The sequence below is a fragment of the Eurypyga helias genome, unplaced genomic scaffold, assembly GCF_000690775.1.
Source record: "Eurypyga helias isolate BGI_N326 unplaced genomic scaffold, ASM69077v1 scaffold36322, whole genome shotgun sequence".
NCBI classification, from domain to species: Eukaryota; Metazoa; Chordata; class Aves; order Eurypygiformes; family Eurypygidae; genus Eurypyga; species Eurypyga helias.
Window position 1 is genome coordinate 1 of NW_010235935.1, and position 10,918 is coordinate 10,918.

The following is a 10,918-nucleotide window of genomic DNA, read 5'->3' on the forward strand; positions in this document are numbered from 1 at the left end:
ACGTGAAAGCCAGGCACAGCCGCCTGCGGGTGGCGTGGTAATGCTGCAGCAGCCACTTGCCGCCTCGCTGGGGGACAGGGACTACTGCAGCAGCTAGTGGGAAGCCACACCTGATCTCTCCTGGGGGGCAGTGCAGGCAGGTGGACTCGGATGCCTGAGCAGTGAACGTCCCAGGCTGGGGAGGAGGTGACGTAGGTGGCAGGTGTGTGACCTGCTGATGGCTAGTCAGGGCGGTTACCTTGTGGGCTGACTGTGGGAGATGTCACCAACACTTTCTTTCTGGCTGTTCCTCCTAGAGACACCTGGCAGTAGGTGTGAGGTGATCTAGCACAGCTCCCACCGTAGTCTGGCTTCCTGGCATCTGATGATGAGTTTGACCCCCTCCAGGGGATGCCTCCTGGACCTGCCCTGGGAAGACATCTTGGTTCCACATATCCTCTGTCATCTGCCACTGCAGCAGCTCCTGAGCCTGCAGAGGGTCAGCAAGTCATTCCAGTCTCTCATCCAGCTGTACCTGGCCAACATGCGCTGCTTTGACTCAAGCCAGGTATTGGATGGCTCTGTGGCTGGGAGACGCAGATGTCCTACTGCTCTGGAGCTAGCAGGGGAGCATCTGGCTTTGTGGGAAGGAGAAACCTTGGGCAGGGAGGCTGGTTTCTGCTCAGGAGCTCGGTTAAGGGTTTGGGTGTCAGACTGGACAGATGGGCTCAGAGAGGAGAGGCAGTGATTCAGGGCCCAGCAATGCAGGTGTCTTTAGCAAGAAGCCTTGGGAGGAGTGAGCCTGGAAGCTCCACCCAGGTCATTATGGGGCACCAGCTGGCAGAAACACAAACCAGCTCCAGAATGGCACAGCCTGTTGGTCCTTAATGAGGCTGTGCAATAGGGTGGGTCTGACAGGAGATAACTCTGTGTCTAGTGTCAAGGGAAAGCTTGTGCAGGCCCTGGGAGAGACTGCCTGGGCCTTGGAAAGGCAGGAGTAGCTGCTGTTCTGTGAGGACAGAGAGTGGTCTACCAGAGCCCAGGTGTGGAGCTCATCACAAGTATGTACATGCAGCAGTGATGGTGGGGGACGGAGAAGCCAGAGCATCTTCTGGTTTGTGGCAATAGCCTTGGCACGAGGGGAGGAGAGCCTGATGTCAGGGTTTGCCCTGGGGTGAGGAGTGGGTGGCTTGGGTCACCTCTGTTGCAGTGGGAGAGAGGAGGGGAGAGTCTCTGTTGGAGATCAGACTGATCTAAAACCTTGGGGGATGCCTCACTCTTCCTGGGTTCCCCACACAGATCGGACCTGCAATCCCAAGAGCTGCGTTTGTTAACCTGCTGAAGGACAACGAAGTACTGCAGCAGCTGGCGCTTCAGAACTGCTCTGACTGGCTGACGGACAGGGAGCTGCTCCCGGTCATCGGGCAGAACCACCACCTGCACCAGATCCAGCTGAAGGGCTGTGCCCAGCTCAGCCGCCACGCGCTGGTGGCCATCTCGCTGAGCTGTCCCAACCTGCGCCGGCTCTCCCTGGCTCACTGCGAGTGGGTGGACAGCCTGTCCCTGCGCAGACTGGCTGATCACTGCAAGGCGCTGGAGGCTGTGGACCTGACAGCCTGTCGCCAGCTGAAGGACGAGGCCATCTGCTACCTGGTGCAGAAGTGCAGCAGGCTCAAGTCTCTGTCGCTGGCTGTCAATGCTAACGTGGGCGACGTGGCAGTCGAGGAGACTGCCAAGTGCTGCCCTGAGCTGGAGCACCTGGACCTCACGGGGTGTCTGCGAGTCAAGAATGACTCCATCAGGTACTGAGCAATGTGGGGAGCTGGGGTGGGGATGGCAGGTGTCTGGGGTGGGGAGATGAAGAGAACCAGAGAGAAAAGTCGGATTTCCTCATGCTGAAAGCAGTGAGAGCTCGGTCTGGAGGAGAAGCCACTAGCAGACCTTTCTGGAGAGGCACTGTGTGCTACTCACAGCAAATTCCTCAGCATGTCATGAGGGTGGGTCTGGGATCTGACCATGTCCCTTGAGATTCTCTCAGACCATCAAGATCCCGCTCCCAAAGGATGGTGTGTGCGTGGCACAGTCATGAGCGCTGGCCTGCTGGGAGTAGAGGAGGTGAATGGTGCACTCAGGAATCCTGGCTTGCAACCCATGGATGCTGTTTCTTGACAGGGTCCTGGCTGAGTACTGTCCCAAGCTGCGCTCGCTGAAGGTGAAGCATTGTCACAACGTGGCTGAGTCCAGCCTAAGCATCCTCCGAAGCCGTGGGGTGGAGCTGGATGTGGAGCCTCCGCTGCAGAGGGCTCTTGTTCTCCTGCAGGACGTGGTTGGCTTCGCCCCTTTCATCAACCTCCAGATCTAGAACTGCAGCTGCTGGGGAGGGGGGGACTGACATGACGGTGGGATCCCAGGAGGATGCCAGAACCGGCTGCTGTGGAGACATGCAGAGAGAGAGGTTGGTCCTGTTGGCAAGGCTGGCCCGAGTGGGGCTCTCGCTTTCCTCTGGGGCTATTTCACAGCCACTGAGTGTTTGTGAGTGGTCTTCTCTGGTGCCTCCAGGGAAAGTAACTCCCTCTGCAGTGGTGTGGAGAGAGCGAGTGACTTGCAGGAACATCATGGTGCTGAATAGGCCTTGGCCAGGCCAGCTAATAGATAGGGTTTATTATTTGTTGTATTTTAAATCTCTAAGTGGCAGCTGTCCAGAGAGCAGGAGAGTGATGGGGACTGTCCCCTGGGGTGGATGTGCAGGGTATGCCATCAGAGCTGTTGGGAACAAACCAGGCCAGCTGGAGCAGAAAGGAGAAAAGTCACCAGCCCTCCTCCTGGGAGAGGGCAGGCCCCTCTGGGCCCCAGGAGGAGGGCAGTGAGCCCAGCTCCAGGTTGTGGCCACTGTCTAGCCTGTCACCCAAAGGCTGGCATGGCCCCGGCCCAGGCAGTGTGTCTGTTCAGGCCTAGGGTGCTGGTTTAGGCTGGTGCAAGGCAGGAGTTGTTTTCAGGGGGATCATGCTCCTAACTGCAGTTTCACTGACAGAAAGCCAGCAAACCTAGCTGTGCTGTCACTGAACACACTTGGTCATTGCCATTTGTTTCTTCCAGCTACTGACTTAACACTGAGTAGCACCCCGGCCTGCTACTATATCCTGTTCCTGTCATGTGGCTGGAGCTTTGGCACTCGACCTCGGTGAGAAATGGCAGGAGCCCTGGCTGTGCTGTCAGCTGGAGTTTATAGAGTGCTGCAGGTTGTGTTGGCAGGGAGAACCTAGCTGTGGTCTGGAGTTCAGCCTCATCCCTTGTATCTGCTAGGTTAACCAAACAGCAGCTGCATCTTGTGGTGAATGTGGTGAAGAGTAATTAGGGGAAGAGAGGATGACCCTGCTCCTGTCTCTGACCCCAAGAGGGATTGGAGGCAACATCCTTAAAGCACGTGTATGCTCTGGCTGAACTACACACCAACTCGCATTATCTTTATTAACACTGGCACTCAATTTAAAGCAACAGTGCACACAGACTTGTAAAAAGCTTGCTGCAAAAGCACAAGCCACATCTTAGATCTAAAAATGTCCCATGCAAGGAATAGCAGAGAATGCTCAGGCCTCGGAGAGCCACTGCGGTGTGCCCCTGGAGGCAGAGGGACAGCTACACAAGGAGAAGGCTCCTCCTCGTCAGCTGGGTTAGTTGAGGAAGCTGAAAGCGGTGTGCTGGCTCCCAGGTTAGTTCCAGTTAGTGGCAGGTGGAGGAGTCCCCTCGTCCCTAGTGCCACATGTCCATCCTGCCATGCCTGGCTGGCGAGGTGGAGGCTGAAGAGCAGCAAGACCTGGCTGTCAGTGGAACTTGTACTTCCTGGCTGGTTTGAGGCTGATGTAGGTTCTCTTCATCTCCTCGCTCTCGGGCTTCTTGATGTCTTTGTACCTCTCTCCCTTTGTACTCACCACCTGGTTATCGATATAGCGGATCAACTTCTTGGGAGCCTGGAGAGGAAAGACATTAACATCAAGTGGACAGCCAGCCACACTGCTAGGGAAAGGGAGGGGACAAGCAGAAGCAGAGCTGTGCTCTGGGGGGCGGGGGAGGGAGTGCAAGAAGACTGGTGTGGGCTGCTTTACCCATCCTTTGTGTTGAGAATCTTGGCCAAAACTGATAAGGAGATGGGAGGAGCAGGAGCCATGCTAGTCAGGAATAGTAGGAACTGACAGACCCTGCAGCACCTTAAGCTAAGCTCATCCTCCCCCTTTTCTGATCTGCAGCTCTGTGAATGCTCCTGCCTTTATAGCCTGCCCCCTTTGCTTTTTGGACTTGCAGCCTGATTTTTAAACCTTGTAGCCAAGGGCCATTGAAACTGCTGTTGAGCCGGGACTGCTGTTCTTACCTCTTTGGGTGGAGCTGGCCGATGTGTTTTCTGGTCATCTGCACTATCCACCATCATGTACCTGGAACACGAGAAGCATTTAGTGAGCACTGGAACATGCATTGCCAGGGGCTATTCACAACCTATGCCCTTTTTTCCCTGGCTGGTTTGTGGCTGTGCAACGTGTCCTACTTGCCTAGATTGCAGCCAGGAGCACTTAACATTCCCCTCTGGATGTAACGAGCAAGAAGAGGGTCATCCTTCTGGTAAAAATCCAGCAGGATTCTCCTGGACTAGCATCCCTGGCCATATGTGAAGGGTGTTGAAAGCTCAGGCTGTTGAGAATGCTGATAGCCCCGGGGAAGCGAGAGAGGTGCTGAGGTCTGGTGTGCTCTGCTGCTGGACTCGCTTTGCTCCTTCTCAGCTCAAGTGATGGCAGTGAGACAGAGGTGAGATTGACAGGACCAAGCTGGCTGCTTCTGCCCTGAAGAGATGGTGTTCCTTTCACATTCCACCTGCTACTTGACTAGGAAACAGGTCTGTGCTGAAAGCAACTTTGCAAAAGCACCACTTCATTCCCTGCGTCAAAGATCAGGGCCCAAGCATTTGCTTGCTGTACTGCTGAGTAACTTAAGACCGTGGCGCTGCTTTAGCAGGCGGACAGCACAACCGACTGTGACTTCTCCCTCAGTAGTTAGTATAGCTGCACTTGTGTGTCTTCAGCTATGGTGATCTGCTCTCTGTACCTGTGCTTGAGTGATGTTTAAAGTACAGGATGTTACCAAAATGTCATTAAAGTGGAGTTCCCAGAAACGTAACTAGCAGTTGGTGCTTTTCTGTTCCCCTGCGTGTTACTCTGAAACAAGCCTGCACAGGAGACAGGCAAGGACGAGGATTGTTAATTCTGTCTGGATGCTGTTCTGCCTTACTTTATCCTCCCTAGCCCGTCGGCTGTTTATTCTGTCACTGGGGAGGATGTGAAGTGGTGGAAAAGCTATGTCTGGATAGACACATGGAATCCGCATGCCCGCAAGAGCATATTCATGAAAGCTGAGATCTTAAGATGGATCGATGAAACCACAGTGTGGGTTCTCCTATTGAGAATTAAATGCTTTTGGAAATGAATAAAGGCAAACCAATCTAAAGCCATTTTCATTCCCAAGAAGTCCACAGGGGGACTTCAGAGAGGATTCTTTAAATGCATTTAATTCACACCTTCAGCAACGGAAATTTAATCTTCCCAGTGTTGCTGTACAGGCAGTCTCTTAAGGATATCTTTAGCCTTGTTTGGACTGTCTCCAAGGAACCAGGTATGAATGAGTTGCTGTAGTTCTACGAGTCACCATGTGCTACCTGAGCTGCAGCACGATGTTTGTGCCTTGAACCTTTAACCAGAACCTCAGCTGAGAGTACTGTGACTTGCAGTATACCTGCAGAGCCTGAAATCTCAAACACAGCCAGTGCTGTGACCGAGCAGGTGCAGGTAACCTGTTTCTGTGCCAGAGCTCTAAAAGAAACCTAAACCTGTTTTTTTTTTCCACCTAATAATTACATTGGTACTTAGATGTGTTCAGCTATACCCAAATCAGTTTCACAGCATCCTTTCTAAGCATTGTACACCCCAAGTTCTTTATAGACCACACTGTAATTCTGACCTTCCTCAAACTGCCACTTCGCTTGATGGGAGAATAAGGGGCTCTTTGCTGCTGGGTACTTACTTCTGTAGGATAACCTGTTTTAGTTCCTCATGGTTGGGCGCTCTGCGGGGCCGCACCAGTTCCTGGGAGGAGACAAGGCAGGCATGTGAGGAGCACAACACTGGAATGTACAGCTTCCCCCCTGCTAGCCTGTTAAGCCCAGCTGCTGGTGGAAGACTGCAGCTGGGTTGCTGGCTCAGCTGTGGGCACAGCCTGTACTTGGAAAGCCAAGGGGGAAGAGGGGCTGTTCCTCTGGTGATTCCCCCTGGCTCATGGTGCGCTGCAGCTGAAGCTTCTGCTCACAGCAGACAGCTGGGACGCCAGTGCATCCCTGAGCTCTGTGCTGCTCCCTGGTCTGCTGCCACCCAGCTCAGAGTACAGTACCTTCACACTCGCACCTGCTGGGCCAACTTCCACCTTCTCCTCCACAATTAACTGCACTGCCTCCTCCAAGTTCCCCAAGGCCATGGCAAGTGCCTTCTCTGCCTGGCTGACAGTGCAGGCCGGGAACATCTCCAGTAGCAGCTCCACCCCATCCTTCAGGTCATCGCCTTCCTAGTTGGAGCGACAGAGACAGACGTAAGCTGGGGATGTAGTAAGGAGGGGGCTATTGAAAAGGGCCTCTCTGGTTTGGCATTAAGTGAGAAAATTCAGTTTGCCCTTAGCTGAACGCTCACTCTTCTCGCAAGTGTGACTAAATCCCATTCCTGAAGCTAACGGGATTGTATCTTTGCAAGGACAAAGCATCACCCTTCCTTAACCTCTTCCCCCTGTATTTCAACCTTCTTTAAAGCAGGGCTGCTGTGAACTGGCTCATCTGCGTGGCCATGCTAAGTGTCTCCTCAGGAGCAAGCTTTCTGGATGTTGGGTGCGAATGCTCGAACTCCCCCTCACCTTGTGAAGTTACATGTGCTGTGGTCAGAGGGGGAAGGGACTGCTAAACAGTGACCCGTGGCTACATCAGAAGGAAGCGCAGCAGCAGCGTTTGCTAGAAGGCTGTGGACACAGAATAACTGAGCTGCAGAGCAGCATGAGCTCAGTACTGGAGAAACAGCAGGCAGAGTGTAGGGGAAGGGGGGGTGGGTCTGGCAGGTGCTGCAATGGCTGTAGCGTGGGCCATGCTGAATGGTGCTGCAGGATCAGGACCGCTGGACCAGTGACTCAATGCGGTATAGGTCAGTAGGTGCACAGCACAGGTCATGGAGGGTGGGACCGCCGTCTTTGGAACTGACACCCAGACGTGACTGCTTCCTGTGCAGATACTGCGTGATAGCTGGGGAGAGAAATGGTGATCCGGCTCAAAATGTGGAATGAGGCTAGGGGAGCAGGATGAAGTGGGATGGAGCCCAGCTAGTACTGCAGAGGTGTCCCTGCGGTGCTGCTGTAGGACCTCCGAGGGCACTGGGACAGGCTCTCTTGCCCATAGCTCTGGCTCATCCGTTCCAGTGGTTGGAAAGGATGAGCCAGAGGGATGGTTCATACTCTTCTGTTAGCACATAATTTTCATTTTCCACTTACTGACGCAGTCTTGCTCAGGCCATACAGTGGAGGAGATCACAGACACCAGGGATGCTGTGTCACAGCCTATGCTGTGGTTCCTTCCAGAACCAGAAAATGCCCTCAGGTGGCCCTGGTAGCCTAGTATTGGGTGACTCTGTCCCTAGTGCTCCTGCTCCTCTGCGGGGTGCTCATACCTGTGCCCTGGCTCCGTCTGTTGGAGTACACAGCCTTTCCCCATTGCAGGCTCCAGCTCCAGGCTCCTGGGCCTTGGTCAGGTCTTCAGAGGGTGCTTCACTTCCGCTTTCCACAGCCTTTTGGTCAGATTTTTCTTAAAGACATAGTAGTATCTCCTGAGGAACAGTGCCGCTAAGGCTGGAGCTCCATACTTTCTGTTGGCATTAGATTGCTAGGGCATTGTGTGCCACAGCAAATGCCTTCTTAAGTGATAAGGTTGGGAAGCGCTACTGTTCCTCCTGCCCTCAGTGGGGATAACTGCAGGTCTGCTCACACTGACCTGCAGGAAGGCAGTGCTACTGCGCACTGGATTGCCCAAGCGCTGTATTTCCTGGCCTTACCGGGCATGGGCTGCTTGCAAATTCAATTCTGGCTGTCAATTCTCAGCCCTCTAGCCCTTTGGCTGTGGATACTTACAGTATTTTTGTTACATTTCTAAGAATTCCCTGGTGTTTGCTTGAACTTTGAACTAAGATGTGGTTTTGATTTTAAATTAGGAAAGGCACTCTGGTAGTCCCCAGGCTGTATGTGAGCCAGCACAGCCTGTGATCAGGTTACTTGGATGCATCTCTCTTTACAGGCTCTTTCTGTGTCGCTGTAAGAAGAATAATTTAACCTCTGTTCTGTCCTCTCTGAAACTGGGATGATGCTGTCCTTCCACTCTGGCTATATCAGGATCCTTAAAGGGTTGGGTGCAGGGGACCAGAGCAGAGCAGTAGGCTTTGCCAAGCTCAAGAAAGCAGCAAGTAGGATAAGACAGAACTGTCCTGTGCTGGTGTAGCCTTCTGGCTTTTGTTAAGACAGCAGTGATGTTGCTAGATAAGCAAACTGCAGACTGGCGTGTCCCAAGAGGTTTACTATCCAGGCACTTCACGTATCCATTCTTTAGTGGGAAGTACCTTTAGGGCTGATCAATATAGCAATCCAGGGGATCTGGGAATGCTGAGGTTAGAAAGGACCACTGGGACAGTGTAGTCTTCTGCAATCCTGCATAGTGCAGGCTGAAACACATCATGCTGGCACCCATGCCAGGGTGAATGGGATGTGAGCTTTAAGGATGCTCAAGGTCACGTAATCAGCTGGATTCTCTATCTGGTGGTGCACCTGACATGGGCTGCCCAGTGGTAGTGTCAGAGGCAGGCAGAAATCCTCACTTCCGTAATTAACCAAGAGCAGAATTTCAGCAAACAGCCCAGTATCTATTTCTTCTTTATTACTCTGGATTTGATCTTGACAGAGGTATCTGGAGATCTGGCATACAGTTTTTCATCCCAGTATGTCTCAGACAGTATTCCATATGACTCAAATATCTCACGTATTAATAACAAAAACCCAACTGAACATCACAAAAACAAACTGTCAACCAATTCAGGCTACTTTATGATATCCTAAATGAAGCAAACAAGATTGTATTTTATCCTGTGACACTGCTCAACTACAAATGCTAATACCGAATACATGTACATAGTTTCTTGTGCTGAAATAGTCTGTGTAACTCACCTTTGTTGCGAGCTTCACCAAGCCTTTCCGAGAGAGAGAACATCATTTCACAAACATCCCCACTGCAAGAGACAGAAGCTGTATAATTAGTGTGAGGAATAAAAGCAGTAGCCTAACCTACTTGGCTACCTCTTTACAGAAAGACAAAGCTTGATGAGAAGCCCAGTAAAATAAACTTGTATTTCAGAATGCCAAGGACTTGCTTGCAAACTATACTGGGATTAGCATTTGTGTATTCAAGCAAAGCCGGACTAAGTCATAATGGTTTGGTACTAATACCTCTTCAAGTGGGTACAGCAAAAGAATTTATGGTACTTAGGGGCTTGGCTTTAGGCCCCCAGTGCACGGCATGTACATACAAAGCAGTAACATTCACATACCTGGGGATTTCTGCAAAACCAGGAATATATGCCTCCATCATTTCCACAAAGGTGTCCATGTCAAAGGTCTCCTCAGAGGACTCAGGTGAACCCAGTTCTTCCAGGACACCCGTGATGTAAGAGAAGAAAACATCATCCATCCCACTGGAGACAAAGAGAACACAGGACATGGCAGCAGGGTCAACAGGCCCATTTTTTCCTCTCTCCATTCATCCCCATAATCCTTAACCTCGTGTCTTTCTAATAGAGCAGCAGAAGGACCTATGTGGGCTGTATCTTATGGGCAGATCCCACCAGTAAAGGCAGGCAGCAGGTGGTCAGTGGTTGAGTGGGAAGCATTTACAGAAAAAAAGCCCTACATGCTGTCCCCTCTCCTGGGCAGCCCTGAATGAAAGGCCCAGCATGTGCCCAGAGGCTGTGCTCCTGTAGGTGCTTCACCTGAGCTAGCCAAAACATTACAAATGCTCAAACCCTGACCTTCTATGCCGACTGGTGTTTCAGGAGGTCTTCAAACTCTGTCAAGTTGCAATTTCTATGGGATGCAGTGTTCTCTGCTTGCTGCTCTCCACACTTGTGCCACTGTTGCCACAGGCTGCAGAACCAGCTGTTGTGTTCCAGCCTCAAGATGGCTGTATCAGCACGCAGGCAGAGTTCAAAATAGGGAGAGTCCTGACATAGCATTATGCTGCTCAGAAAGCCCTTTGGGAGCACTATGGCATGAAGGGAATTCCGTATTCTAATGTCTATTACTGGACAGGAAATTAATCATCTTGGTTGTCAAAGAAATGACACTGCTAGATTGCAATGCTAAACAAGTTGTTCAAGCAAATTACCTGCATCCTGGATCTGACTTAAGGAAAAGCAACACAAAGCACAGGAAAACTACAAAGCTCTGCTTGGAGTTCAGTGTAATGTGCAGAGGGACAATTAACACGGAGTTCAAGCTAAAACAATTATATTGGATTTTCCTATCTCAACGTACCTGAGGTCTGCAGCAGGGATGTGGGACTGGATGAAGCATGTCAGTGTGTCTCGAATGATTCTTTCAGGCTCCATGTCTCTCTAAAGCTTTTTGCTCTAAAAAAGAGGACGAAAAGGAAAACTCCATGTAATTGCAAAGGCAAGAAGTAAATCAGAATATCAGCAAGATCAAAAGGTATGCACGGTATAGGCAAGTGTGCTCAGAATAATTCACAAACTCCTCCAACGTGTCTTGTCATCCTTGGGTAACAGCAGGCAAAGACATCCACAAAAAGCAGCAGTATGAGGATCCACTAGAAATA

General features: G+C 51.6%; 2 protein-coding genes across 2 annotated transcripts; one reads left to right on the top strand and one right to left on the bottom strand.

The window, feature by feature from the left end:
* The first annotated feature begins 296 nt into the window (after positions 1 to 296).
* On the top strand, positions 297 to 2,419 carry FBXL15 (F-box and leucine-rich repeat protein 15). The gene is made up of 3 exons (XM_010146923.1): positions 297 to 547; positions 1,279 to 1,781; positions 2,152 to 2,419. The coding sequence occupies exons 1-3, from the start codon at positions 365 to 367 to the stop codon at positions 2,339 to 2,341; spliced, it is 876 nt and encodes a 291-aa protein (XP_010145225.1). The 5' UTR covers positions 297 to 364; the 3' UTR covers positions 2,342 to 2,419.
* Positions 2,420 to 3,417: 998 nt separating this feature from the next.
* On the bottom strand, positions 3,418 to 10,712 carry CUEDC2 (CUE domain containing 2). The gene is made up of 8 exons (XM_010146924.1): positions 10,618 to 10,712; positions 9,636 to 9,779; positions 9,256 to 9,317; positions 7,716 to 7,849; positions 6,406 to 6,576; positions 6,043 to 6,104; positions 4,346 to 4,406; positions 3,418 to 3,947 (listed from the first exon to the last, which is right to left on the bottom strand). The coding sequence occupies exons 1-8, from the start codon at positions 10,689 to 10,691 to the stop codon at positions 3,801 to 3,803; spliced, it is 855 nt and encodes a 284-aa protein (XP_010145226.1). The 5' UTR covers positions 10,692 to 10,712; the 3' UTR covers positions 3,418 to 3,800.
* Between the last annotated feature and the right edge of the window lie 206 nt (positions 10,713 to 10,918).

What these genes read in the sequence shown, in the direction of transcription:
- FBXL15 (XM_010146923.1), top strand. Translation starts at nt 365, where the DNA reads ATGATGAGTTTGACCCCCTCCAGGGGATGCCTCCTGGACCTGCCCTGG. An exon ending in GCTGCTTTGACTCAAGCCAG is followed by an intron (nt 548 to 1,278) that starts GTATTGGATGGC and finishes TTCCCCACACAG; the next exon opens with ATCGGACCTGCAATCCCAAG. An exon ending in GTCAAGAATGACTCCATCAG is followed by an intron (nt 1,782 to 2,151) that starts GTACTGAGCAAT and finishes GTTTCTTGACAG; the next exon opens with GGTCCTGGCTGAGTACTGTC.
- CUEDC2 (XM_010146924.1), bottom strand. Translation starts at nt 10,691, where the DNA reads ATGGAGCCTGAAAGAATCATTCGAGACACACTGACATGCTTCATCCAG. An exon ending in ATCCCTGCTGCAGACCTCAG is followed by an intron (nt 9,780 to 10,617) that starts GTACGTTGAGAT and finishes CTTTGTCTCCAG; the next exon opens with TGGGATGGATGATGTTTTCT. An exon ending in AAACAGGTTATCCTACAGAA is followed by an intron (nt 4,407 to 6,042) that starts GTAAGTACCCAG and finishes CTCGTGTTCCAG; the next exon opens with GTACATGATGGTGGATAGTG.